At 38.3% G+C, this 13764-nt stretch overlaps 3 protein-coding genes across 3 annotated transcripts; 1 reads left to right on the forward strand and 2 right to left on the reverse strand.

Moving 5' to 3' along the window:
- Window positions 1-93: 93 nt before the first annotated feature.
- On the forward strand, window positions 94-3257 carry LOC124410352. Its single transcript, XM_046888640.1, has 11 exons — window positions 94-383; window positions 642-864; window positions 983-1159; window positions 1227-1473; window positions 1575-1765; window positions 1909-2020; window positions 2116-2237; window positions 2382-2557; window positions 2630-2687; window positions 2776-2859; window positions 3086-3257. Exons 1-11 carry the CDS (start codon window positions 247-249, stop codon window positions 3158-3160), a joined length of 1602 nt encoding a protein of 533 aa, XP_046744596.1. The 5' UTR covers window positions 94-246; the 3' UTR covers window positions 3161-3257.
- Window positions 3258-5423: 2166 nt separating this feature from the next.
- LOC124410441 (facilitated trehalose transporter Tret1-like) lies at window positions 5424-8070 on the reverse strand. The gene is made up of 6 exons (XM_046888813.1): window positions 8004-8070; window positions 7469-7630; window positions 6870-7146; window positions 6354-6762; window positions 6050-6290; window positions 5424-5934 (listed from the first exon to the last, which is right to left on the reverse strand). Exons 2-6 carry the CDS (start codon window positions 7500-7502, stop codon window positions 5474-5476), a joined length of 1422 nt encoding a protein of 473 aa, XP_046744769.1. The 5' UTR covers window positions 7503-7630; window positions 8004-8070; the 3' UTR covers window positions 5424-5473.
- A 1535-nt stretch (window positions 8071-9605) lies between these two features.
- LOC124410442 (facilitated trehalose transporter Tret1-like) lies at window positions 9606-11374 on the reverse strand. Its single transcript, XM_046888814.1, has 4 exons — window positions 11148-11374; window positions 10630-11038; window positions 10325-10565; window positions 9606-10206 (listed from the first exon to the last, which is right to left on the reverse strand). Exons 1-4 carry the CDS (start codon window positions 11372-11374, stop codon window positions 9824-9826), a joined length of 1260 nt encoding a protein of 419 aa, XP_046744770.1. The 3' UTR covers window positions 9606-9823.
- Window positions 11375-13764: the final 2390 nt, after the last annotated feature.

Raw genomic sequence — 13764 nt, forward strand, 5'->3', positions numbered from 1 at the left:
TTTACACAAGTGGGCATTTTTATTACATTGCTATTGTTTTGTTTCTTTTCTCAACACAACTTTTCTTTGACACATAATATTGGAAGTTGATTGACATTTCAAATTATAACAAATTTGAATTTTACATTCAATTATATCGCTTCATTGATTGATTAATATGGTTGGGTAAATAGCCAATTAATTGTCGTTAAAAAGAAAAAAAAACGTATATAGTAATTTCATTAGGACGTTTAATTGAAGGCAAAAATGGGCAATCGTGGTAGTAAAGCACCAGGAAATCAGGAATTTTACTGCTTGAGGCAACAAGACGTCCGTATTTTCGCCGAAATTAGTAAATCTCTTGAAGCTGATCTATCTCACTATGGAACCCAATTCTACTCTTTGTAACTATTCAGATATTGTTTCTAAACATTCGGTATTCATTCTCTTTCATATTTTCCAAGTTAAAACGCCTGTACGTTGAAAAGTTTAAAGTGAAATTCCACATTTGGGTAGGACTTTGGCTGTGTCCTATTACTTTTCGAAATAATCGAAATTTCTGTCTGATTTGAGAAAGTTTCTCTTACACTTGTGAAAATTTGAAATTTAAACTCAAAGTTCTTTTCATCGTTAGACTGAAATATGCCAACGATATTTCTCAGGCTCTTCCAGAATCATCCCGAGTACTTGAAGTACTTTCAGCAAAGTAACACGCACGAGTTCCAGGCGTACCATACCCTAATGGGAACGAAATTCAGCCTGATTTGTAGCACTGTCGCAGCACTGTTTTTGGACTACACGCACAAACCTGAACCTCGTGAGCATTTATTGGGCTACATCGCAATGGTGCACAGGGATATGGATTTGGATCAGAAGGATATGGAAGTTCGTATCTCTTTGCAAAATTGAGACCAGAGTGTCTCCAGTTTTTTGATTCAACTGTATGCTGTAATACCGCGATGTGCTCAGAAACGCTCCGTGCTCCAGCCTCGAATATTTTCAGAACTTCATGATGGACTTCATGGAGATGTTGACCCTACAGTTTCCTAAGCAAATGACGGGCGAGTGTTGTTTGGGCTACATGAGATACGCCGCGTCTCTGGTATCACGTATAAATGTCCTTATGATAAAGCATCGAGAGATTGGAAGTATGAGTAGAGTGGAAAACCAAGCCAATAAAGTGTGTAAATACCAACCTGAAGAAATAATTTGAGAAATTCAACTGAGAACTCTTATAATGAATGTAGAGACGTTCGACATTTGGATGCTGCCATCTGGTGAATTGCAACTGGTCACCTTTTAGTCAGCGTCATTTCATTTACGGCCGTACTCCAGAATACTGGGAAGCAAAGAGGCGATATTGGATCATGCAACGCGCTGTATGGGAATCGACCGATGGAGAGGGACCCTCTCAGCTGCCACAGAAAGATACAGCCAAAAAAAGAAGCATCGCCAACATTTCTATGACCTCATTCAGCGAAGACAGACCCTCTAGTCACACCTACCAGGCTGGTAGAAAATCAATTTTCTCGCCTTCTGAGATGGTTTCTACCAGTCCCTAACATTGTGTGAAATTAGTTTATTTGTAAATACAGGTGACGAAAGCTGCGTCCAAGTGATCAAAGAGCCCAACAGCATGAGCCACGAATGGTGGACAAGCGATCAGGAGCTAAGTGAAAAGATAATAAGATCGAACAGACATGTTCGGAAGGAACGTCATTCATCTATATTATCGAAGAATGATACAGCTGACACATCAAGGAGGATCACTTCCATACGAAACGACGTAATGCTGGCAATTTTTCAAACCACATTATCATCATGTGACTAATTTACCAATATATATTATTTATTTTAATAATTATAAGCTTCTGCGTATATTACTGCGGAGTTAATCGTATTGGAATCTAATCAAGTTTTCCGCTCCAGTTGCAATCCGAAGGAAATATTACGAATGTTGTGGAACCTGGAGAAACTGTGACACGAGCTTTGAACGCTTCCATGAAGTCTATGAATGGTGGCAAAGCTCCAGATTCCAAAGGTTAGAAATGTTCTCAATGCTTAGTAAGAATGTTGGCACATTATAGTATGCTCTGCAAAATGATGGTAATAAAGAAAAGGAAAATGCATCTACAGCTGATGGTCGAATGAAACAATTTAATCGTGGAAATTTACGACGAGTCTCTATTGCTAACTCCACACCCAGAGAAAGAAGACGACAGAGTCTACAAAAAGATCCCAGTTTAGAGAGCCATTCAGTGCGTTGATACATTTGAAAAAACTCAAATACTGTTCTACTACAGTGACGAATTTCAAAGAAATGGTCTAAAGCTTCATAAAATGGCTCTACGCTCAGCTTTACATAGACGATAAAAATGTATTCTGCGTTGTTTTGTCAGGAGCATAACATCGACGAGTCAAAACAACTGCGGGCACGAAGATTGACAATTCATACCAAGCCGAGAAATTACCGTGATTCTTCTGATAATGACATAGAAGGCAGAAATTTTCGTTCGGATCTTCTGACGTCCTTGAGCGTTGCTACCAATGAGACGAGAAACCAAGGAACATCCATAAGGTTGACCTTTCACGAGGATTTCGAATGCTTTAAAAGATTTTGGATCATTCTATCTAGTCTTATGGGTTTCAGTAACGTGTCCAGTACATCTGGAGCGTTTGGCGAAATTGATCACATGGGATCAGTAACGGTCAATATACATTTAATTATATTAAGTTTATATTAATCATGGTATCTTATGGGCATGAAATTTATTGGAAATTCATATTTGCCAACAGTACTACGATGGCCAAAGATTTCGTACATTGTTCTCACCCAGAAATATGCCCCGCACTAGTATCATCAGCACAGCTGGTTCTGGGGTAAGTTATGTATATGAAATTTCAATTAATCCAACTTGATCGACAACTCAAATTGTCAATAATACTGAGTTGCGATGATAAATTTCTGAGGAAGTAATGAAATGTGGTCAAATAACTAAGGATACAAAATAGTGGTGTTACGACGAAATATTATTGTCGATCTATTTCTTTATTCATATATATATAAATTTATTTGACGTGCGTATGTACGTGTTGTCACTCGCAGAGTAAAGCTAACAAGGTCCCCAAACGCGTGTCTATATCAAATGCTCAGTGGACTTCGTCCAAAGACTCTGACTAGTGGAAGAGATGCAGAACAAGGTGGTTGTCGACTAGGTACTTGGACAATGTATAAATAAATCCATTCAAATTATGTACTTAAAATTTATTTGTACACGGTGATGTGACACTATAAATAGATTATTCATTGACACAGAAAAATGTTCATAGCATGTATGCACTTGATATACTTAACACGTCTGTAGATTACAAAAATATTTGGAAAATACCTCTACCGCGATTTACACTCTGATGAAAAATTACAAATCTGAGAATCGCGCATGAATTTCCATGTTGTGATTGATTTTCATTTCATTGGTAATGCAACGTTGCGTAATTTTTTTTCTTTCTTTTCTTGGTTGTTTGGGTTAAGCCGTACTGAAGTCTATCGTTAAATTGCAGTGCGAACCAAAGCCTACCTTTCGAAGCCTCAGTCAGTAAAGTATAAACCTAATTCCTATTTGAAGCGGAAAATTCGATTTTTTTTTTTATCAAACTTTGAAATTAAAAACTGTTGAATAATAATTGTCACATGACGATGGTAATCACTGATGATATCGTTACCTGACAATGCCGCGAAAATTTGTGGGGTAAGTTTTGAAGCCTGCGAACGTTAGCCCCTGAATGTCAATTTTCGGACTGTACAGAAACAGTTTGAAGTTTTGTTGATTGTTTTGCAGCCGAAAATTGAATTTTGAAGCCTTCGTATTATCACTGAAAAAGTACTGATACGGATATCGAAGCCGTTAAGTTGCAACAGTCAATCTAAGTTTTCGTGTAATTATTATTGTTGACAATTTGCGTCAACTCATGACGTGTATAATAACGCTTTAATTCTATTTTTATACTCGAGAAGTTAATGAAACATTTCGTTTTTCGAGATACTGTAAATAATTGATCGAAAATATGATATAACGAATTTGAACCTGATCTGACACTGTTTTTATTGACAGTTGTTCACCCCGTAGGCAATGTCACATGTCATGAAAATTATAATAATTATTGTTGCATTATGTGTGAGGCCATGTGATAAGTCTGTTGGAAGAGTTTAATCATATGTGGATCGAATAATTTGAGCTGGTACACATTAAAATATACAGTTTCATTTTTAAAACCACAGCGTCGAAGATACCTGTTTCTTTATAGGGTCTTGGCCTTCTACAGGAATTAATTAAGCTTATTAACAATCTTTTCAATGTGTCTTGTATAATGATTTTTCCAACAACGGTCTGCTTGAATAAATCCTACTTTCTTTGAATTCCCAATATTGGCAATTTGTTTAACGGTACATTATTAGTACACTCGGTGAAACTGATTTACCACTGACAGCTAAAATTTCTCATCTAGATACCGCGTAGTGAAGCTATCTGCCATGCGACAAAATTAACTTTGCTAAATGTACAAATTGGTCTCTGAAACGATTCAATGCAGAACTGTAGTAATTTTTGAAAACCTGATGACACATACAGACGAAAATGAAAACAATTCCCGTTTGCCGAACGATGCAAAAGACATTTTTGACCCATTCTTTGAATGACGTTATTATCGAACACCCACAAGGTCTTTTTTCCGCCAACTGTGTGCACGCTAGAGGAGGTGATTCCTCGCTTGGGTCTGTTCTGTCTTCTACGTGCCAGCAACGTGCGAAATTCTCGTTACAGATTAGATAGGATTGCTCCGACGGAAGCAAGTAATGCATTCATATCATTACTGGTTCAAGTTTTGTGACACTATCACATCAGCATGAGTGTTTGAAACCATTTTCGACAGTCTTGAAGTGTCGGATAATTCCATATTACTTCTTGGATGGTTCGGCGCTTCGCCGGTGAGTGAATACATATTATTTTTTTATTTTCTTAACAAAATGTTTTCAGCAAATTTAACCCGCATGGACCATTCCAAAAATTAATGACTGCGAGTAAATTCCGGGTAACTATCAGAATAGAATTATAAAAACCAACAAAACTGTTTCTACGTGCAAGTTGAAATGTCCAATGATTAGCGACTCTGCGACGAGTGTAAGAGGATGTGGAATTGGGACTCAGGGGTGCATGGACAACTTCTCGCGTTTCCGGTACGCCAAATTCTATTATTCCTTCGGATCGGGCCGATCTCATAGAATTAAATAGAATTAAAGTAGATTCTTCCCGGCCTTCGGCTTTATTCCCCCCTAATATTGAATTTAGCCACCCCGAATTAGGTAATCAATGATGTATATATATAATAGACATAGAATTAAAGTAGATTTGCTCAAATTCAGCGAAAGTTTATTTAGTTCATTTTGTTATTTGTATTAAAAATCAAACGTTATCTTTAAATCAGATGGCTAGTTAATTCAATTCTTGACAGCAATACAATATACCGAACTATTTGGGCTCCATTCGGGTGTAGGAAGTGGTTGCGTTGTCTTCTTGGGTTTGGATCGCTTGTGCAGCATCTCTTGAATTTCACCCAATGATTTTCGATTGGTTTCGGGCAGGTAGAAAAACGTGGTGATACTCAAAACTGCTAAGCAGATCATGAACCCGTAAAATGCAATGTGGATACCGTACTCGTTCGCTACGGTTGGGTACACTTGCAAAATTATGGCGAAAAGAAGCGCGGTCCATATGACAACAATTATCGTTCCGTAAGCCTTGATGTTACACGAGAATATCTCAGACATAACAGACTTAGTCAAGCCTCCTAAGCCTGCGGTGTAGGCGCATAAGTAACCGATCACTGCTGTCACCGGTAGCCATGAAATTCCAGTGACATCGGTTCCATCAGTTTTCAAGTGAAAGTACACTGCCAGTGCTGTGCATTAAATAAATTGTATATTTTGATTAATTATAAATCAACCTTCAATTAGCACGAACGCTTAGTGCAAAAAAATGAACACCAGATAAGTTTTGCGGCAGCTTATACGCACCTGTCAGAAATACCATGCTGGAAAACATAGATCCAAGTAGCAAAGGTCTCCTGCCAATTTTGTCAGCAAAAGTGGCTATCAAGATGGATGCGACGAGTTGAACGAAACCAGTTATGATGATGGCAGTGCTGGAAGAGATGTCGGAGTCAACTTCGTTTAAGATTGTGGTACCGTAAGACATGATGACTGAAATGCCGGATAATTGTTGAGCGGTGAAGATTCCGAGGGTGACCAGTAGTGCCTGAAAATCGATGAAACTGAAATAACTATTCCCGGTAGTATTTCAAAGAACCCAAACACCGACCTTTCGATTTCCCCTGTCAGTTAAAAGCTCTTTTAATGTCCCGACATTTTGGAGATCAAATTCCACGTTCTTCTCGATTTTCCGAAGCTCCTCGTCGACGTCCCTTGTGCCCCTCAAGAATTCTAGACTCTTCCTGGCGAGGTCTAGCTTACCTTTCATTACGTAAAAGTAAGGTGTTTCCGGTATCCACGGAACGAGCAAGAGGAACACGATTGGCATCAATATTCCGAATGCTCCAAGAACAGACACGCTAACCCAAGGTCCAACACTGTAGACTAATACAGTTCCTGAGTTAGACAAAATCACCATCAAGATACTCAAGCCCCCACGTTTTGCGTCCTGTGCAATTTCTCCGAGGTACATCGGAACCACTACATAGATAAATCCCATACCAGTTCCGCCAGTAAACCTTGCAAACAGTCATACAATGAGTCTTAACAAGTCCTCAACGTCAGGACTCTTATCTAAATGAAAAACCTGTTGTAGGTATAAAACCATGATAATTCAACAACTCACCTTGCGACATAGTACCACCAATAGCTTTGAGCAAAGGTGGTTATGATACCTGCAATTAACACTATAATCGCTCCAAGTATCATTGTAGTCTTTCTTCCCCATCTGTCAACCGTTGAAGCTACGCCAATCGGGCTTACAATCGCGCCTATCCCCAATATGCTAACGATCAGGGAGGCCTGATCCTCTGTTACTGGGACAGAAGTATCCTCCAATAGTTTCGGCAACGTCGACGATGGCCAACTGACGTGGAATCCGCAAATCGCCTCTAGTATAGTACCTATTCAAAAAGATAGGTACACAACAAATCCTTATTCATGGCTATACGAGTCTGATACGTGTGTATTGTGTGGTATACGATAACAGATCGGAATATTAACAGTCCTGTACTTATTTCTTTTCTTTTTTTATTTTATTTTTTTCCTATTGTAGGTTATCATAAATTTGTTCTATCATCGCATATATATAAAATGAGATAGAGACGTTGTTGGAATGTTGGGTCGATTATTGTAATAAAACTTCACTGGTATACTTTTAAATGGCAAACTAGCACAAAATCAGTATTTTATCGACGTTGACGAATTTTTTTTAAATAAAATTACTTGTCACGGCTGCGAAAAACTGCGGTGCAAGCATTGCCAAGCTTTTTTTCCTTCCGGAGATGTAAAAGAGCCTGAATCCTTATATTACGAAATGATCCGACTTTAATGTTACTTTTGAAGTTGTAGAGTCCACTACAGGTTTCAGATGTTGAAATACAGCACCTGAAATGGTTTTTGAGTCTCATCACGTCAGAAAATTAAGATTTGTCTCTCGTAAGTGTTCCAAAAAGATACTGATTTTCTGTATCTATTGGCGTCTTTTAAAAAAGTAACGTAGCAGATGATCCGAATTTAAAATTCAACGGATCACCATGTTCGTTGTGTGATTCACAAAATTTTGGAAGCTAAGATTCTAGGTACTCATAGCTCACTGTCAAGTAAACCCTTATTCACACTTTTTTTTCCACAAAGTTAAAGCTCGAATACGCAATTACCGGAAGTCTCAAAGCCTGCGTTGAGGATTATCAATTTGTGGTGTCAGTTAAATGGTAATGAGTGATAATGACTAAAAAAAATCGCGATCGAAAAATTATACGAGGGTGTCACAATCAGGTACGTTTGATTCCATGGACAGCGCAGTACTATTAAACATTTTAGAATTCGATACAGGTGTGGCATTTAATGGATCGAGAAGGTCCAAGGAATTCAGATCACTGATTCGTCGAGTTCCTATTCAATTGAGATTTTGTCGGACCTCAGAGGTTCTCATATTTTTCTTTAATAATTTATACATGGTTCTCATCTGATCATAAAATGACTCTTTTAATGCACCATTCGGAATTGAGATTTAGGTAAGATATAACCATGGTGTCTTATAGTAATTGAAACCTGAAATACAAAGTTTATTATTATGTAACATAGAAGTAGAAACGCGATGAAAAATGGGGTGTTAATCTTAAAACTTATAATTTAATCGCTATGGACTAGCCTGCATTAAGCTCATTGCTCTTTGCTAAATTTGCTAAATTTGCTCTTATAATTAATTTTTTATGGACGAGGCGTAGTATTGATATCGATAATGCGATGAAATTGAACACACAGCAATATCAAGCAAAACGCGTGAACACAAACGTATAATAATACGATTATGACTATATATGGAACAGCTTGGGGGTTGTCCATAAACTATGTTACCACTTTGGGGCGGGGGGCAGAAAAGCTGAAAACTGGTAACGTAACTTGTGGACAGCCCCTTAGCAAGTTTACGTTTTAAAGCACAAAGCGCTTGAAAGTGTATCTTCGTTGTATCGAGGTGGTAGTGCAAAACTGATACTTCCAGTCAAATACATTGATATGCAGCGTATCTCCTCTTAAGGCGCGTAACATTTATTGCATTGACTTATTATATCGTGACATTGAATTTGCGTTATCATTTGTTTCGCCAAGATTATGCGCATTCCCTGAATTCCTGCCGTGTTTGTTGAATTTTGTCGAATGAAGCATAATCTAAACAGGCATAATGCACTCAATACTGCTCTGTCAATGACTCATTCCAATGAATACGACGAAGTGCCTGCAAATCAAGACGAAATTTGAAACTATTCCGGTAAAACTGCACAAGATTTGGTTACAAACATTTTGATTTCCTCTGTTTGTGTACAACTTCTTCAATGAACTCACATTCCGTAAATTGAACATTTTCATCTGCACTTCTTGTTCTAAATACTGTCCTACTAAATAACTAGGCATTGGAAAATAGCTTAATGAATAATATAATAAAATTGCCTTTTATTGCAAATCGATCTTATGAGCAATTCGAAATTAAACTTGATTTAGAGACAAGGATATAAGCTAGTATCTATACACTGTAAGAAATACAGCTTGACGTTCGCAAATTGTGATTGATTTTGAATTTGAATTGTATTCATGGCAATTTATGGCTCTTTTAACGTATTAATTTCTGGCCAAAAGCAAACCCTCCAGTATTATCATCAGCGCGCGTAATTCGGTGATGAAAAACCGGAGGTTAGCTGTTTATACCGCTCACTAAATCTTTGTAACAATTTTCATCTTTTAACGGTAAGAAAAATGACTGAAAATGCCGGTAGTTTCTAGATCACTAGCAGGATATAAATATCGATTTCGCAAGAACGTGTCTGTAATATTAGAAGTCCACTGAACTGAGTTCAGTGACTCTGCATTAAATGAATGAGGTTGTGAATTAAGGTAATTAACAATGCAGGTTAAGTATGCTTGAATTTTCTCAAATTTATTAAATATTTATTTGATTCTCATGACTGGATCTGATCTTTGCATTAGTTAGTTACATAAAATTCAGTTCGTCCCGATCGCAATACAATATAACGAATTACTTCGGCTGCATTCGGGTGTAGGAACTGGTTCCAGTTTCTGTTTTTATTCGGATCGCACACGTAGCATCTGCTGGATTTCACCCAATGATTTCTGTCTGGTTTCGGGTAGATAGAAGAATATGGCGATCAGATGAACTGCAACACAGATCGTGAACGAGTAGAACGCAGTATGGTTACCATACGCAACTTCTACAATCGGATAGACCAGCGTAACCACGGTTCCAACCACCATAGACCAGGTGGCAGCAATTGGCATGCCGTAAGCCTTGAGGTTGCATGGAAGTAGTTCGGAGAGAATGGGCAAGGCCATGCTGCCTAGTCCTACCGCGTAGGCCGATAAGTAGCCAACTATGGCAGTGACTGGGAGCCACGAAATTTTAGAGACATCATTTCCGATTTCTTGCAAGTGAAAGTACGCTGACAGGGCTGCACAGAAAAAAATTTCATCTTTTAATATGGCGTATTATCAATACACATGGTACTACTAGTTACCATGTGCAAAAAAATTTACGTGCTGATAAGTCCTGCGGTAGCACATACGTACCTGCTATAAAAACCATGCTGGAAAACATGGATCCAAGCATTAACGGTCTCCTGCCTACTCTGTCGGCAAAAGAGACTGCTACGATCGATGCCATGAGCTGAACGACTCCAGTTATGATGACGGAAATACTCGAAGATATGTTGGAACTAACCTGATTGAAAATGGTGGTACTGTAATATAAGATGATTGTAATTCCGGACAACTGTTGCGCTGATAAAATCCCAAGGACAACTAGTAGAGCCTGAAAAAATTGCCGTGAAGAGAATAGCAGTTCGAAGAAAATTTCATAGAACCTAGACACAGACCTTACGGTTTACTTTATCCGTTAAGAGCTCTCTCAATGTCCCACCATTCTGGAGATCGAATTCCACCGTTTTCTTCAGCTTCTCAATCTCCTCGTCGACGTCGGTTGTGCCTCTCAAAAATTCTAGACTCCTCCTGGCGAGGTCTGGCTTACCCTTCATTACGTAAAAGTAAGGTGTCTCCGGCATCCACGGAACGAGCAAGAAGAACACGAGTGGTATCGCTATTCCAAATGCTCCGAAAACAGACACGCTAACCCATGGGCCAACACTGTAGGATATTACCGTTCCCGAGTTAAACATGACAGTGATCAAGATACTCAAGCCTCCGCGTATTCTATCCTCTGCGATTTCCGTCAAGTAGGTGGGAACTAACGCTATGACATTTCCCGTTGCGAATCCGCAAGCAAGCCTAAAAACAGACATGAAACTGATTGTAACAAGGCCCGAGTGCAACAGTTCTTGTCTTAAATTACCAAAATGTTGTACGTGTGTAACCATTATACAGCACCACACCTCACCTTCCGATATAGTACCACCAGTAGCTTTGAGCAAAGGTGAGCATGGTACCTCCGATCAAAAATGTAATCGCTATAAGTATCATTGTGATTTTTCTTCCCCATCTGTCAACCATTAGCACCATTGAGATTGGGCCTACGATCGATCCTAGCGAATAGCAACTCACGATTAGAGAGGCCTGATCCTTCGTCACTGGAATAGAAGTGTCTTCGTATAGTTTGGACAACATCGGCGATGACCATCCAGTGTGGAATCCCGCAACAAGATCAAGTATCGTACCTAATAAAAAATTCATGGCAAGTTCATATCCTAGCATCACTTTTGGTTAGATATTTTAATTCAAGTCTATAATAAGAAAAATTCCAATGATCGCGGATTGACACAATATCGTAATTCACATAGTATCAAAATAATATATAAACTGCCTTGATAAGAAACTCAGTTATTTTACTTGTAATAGTCGCAAAAATTAGCGGCACCAGCATCAGCACCGTATTCTTCATTTTTTTCCTCTTCCGAAATGGCAAGAGCCTCAGGAAGTGACGTTACTTTGAGGGTTGTAGAGACCACTGCAGGTTTCACGCGTTCAACCTTAGGACGTGAAATGTTGATTCTTGTAGTGACGGAAGATGCAGATTCTACACTCTTGAAGGTTCTGAAAATATAATGAAGTCCATATCCATTGCTATAGTTGTTTCTATTTATTCTACGTAGCTGGGAAATGATCATTAAGAGGGTGCAGCTGTAGGCAGTGTTCACTTGTCGCCTGATAAGTGCCTCACTTTGACCGGTATAAAAGCCTTCCGCATCGCTGATGTGAGAAATCGGAATGCAGTATTGAATATAAATATCTGAAGAATTTTTCTTTTTCACGCAACTCAAACACCAGGGAATGTAGAATGAATCACAAATCAAATGATTTTTATAATTTTCTGAAGTAACGTTAAAGCCGAGCCTTACCATTAAGAAATAAACCTATTTTCACTTTATTTCTTCACGAGACAGTCGAATCCATCGATTCATATTTGTTTGAAAAATGGACGGACAGAATATAAGTACCGAAAGTCTTGAACTCCACTTTGAAGAAATTAAACTTTTAATGTCAGCCTGGTAACGGTTAAAACCTGTCGTGATAGTAAAACTACAAATTCGAGTAGCGAACGCGCACGTTCAATTTCGTAGCTACCAAACAACTGAGAAAGATTTTAGAATTCGACTGGTGAGGCGTTCACCGGATGCTCGGTCACTGATTCATTAAAATTTCAATATAAGACTATTATTTCACTTCAGGGATTCTCATCTGTTCCAAAAATATTTTATCCGTAGTTGTCATCTGCTCATAAAATGTATCGTTCACACGAAAAGGAAACGTGTTCGATTTAGATGCGCGACAGTTAGTATATGGACAGCACTTTTTTTAGTGTAAACATTACTTTGATTACGGTATTTGACAAGTTAAAAGAATATTTGCGAATACAGCTACTGCAAAATCCCAAAGAATAATTAATTCTTTTCGCAATTCTGCAATTTCTCCTTCAAATAAGAAGTGCTGTCCATAGAATTAGGAACGAGGTTTTTTTCGATTCAGTTCACACGCGTAATCTAAAATTGCATTTCGGAAAATGTTTCAAATATTGAGTATAACATAGTTAATATTCATTGGATAGTGTAATACTGAGTTGACTATATGTGTCATAAATAGCATAAGACGAGAAAAGTGAGATATTGTACTTTATACTAAGTATGTCGATCAGCATACAGCGTAGTCTGTACTTCAGCAATTCAGCGTCAGTGACATTAATGCCAGTCGTATAGTACGCATTGTACGAACGTATTGTCTTCCCTTGTATTAAATTGTTTCTGTATTATTTGTTCACATAATAGAATTAGGTTACGCTGAGGTTACATATTTGATGGACTCGTGGAATGTACGTTCGATGATATAATATAAACCGAATAATGAATAGCCGTGATTCGTTCGGCAAGACCCTCGCACTGCTATGACCCTGTACTACTTGCGAATAAGCGTCTCTGGAATGCAGATGACAGCCACTACGCACCTTATCATACTCTTTTTGATACCATTGTATCCGACGTCAGTGCGATAAAATAAACCTGTCGTAATAATAATCATAATCATAATATTAATAATCACTCTGGCTCCGTCATACCCAGGAAAAGATGGGTTAGTGACCATCGATATGCGTCTGCAGCTGCCTTAGGACGTTCAATATAAATACCAGCATTTACATAAAATCCTTCTGTAACATCCATATGAGTTTCAAAGGGTAAAAGACGCGAATGATTTCTATCATCGCACCTTCGAGAAGACGGAAATTTTCATTCTGAAGATCGGTGGAATCTATTTTGGCCGTTGAACGTCTCTTACGGCGAAATAAAATATCCTTGGGAGACTTGTGTAAGTAGGAGTGTGCGAATAATGCGGAATCATAAATGAATCTACATGATTCGATTCGATTTTTGAATACTTTGCGTTTTTAAATAATGGAAGGTTTCGAATAACTTGATTTTCAATTCAACTGTAGCAGTTCCTTGAACAAATAATGAAATCATTTCAACCTACTCGGACTATTCGGTCGTCGAACAACCGAATGATTT

Source organism: Diprion similis, chromosome 9, assembly GCF_021155765.1.
Source record: "Diprion similis isolate iyDipSimi1 chromosome 9, iyDipSimi1.1, whole genome shotgun sequence".
In the NCBI taxonomy this organism is placed as follows: Eukaryota; Metazoa; Arthropoda; class Insecta; order Hymenoptera; family Diprionidae; genus Diprion; species Diprion similis.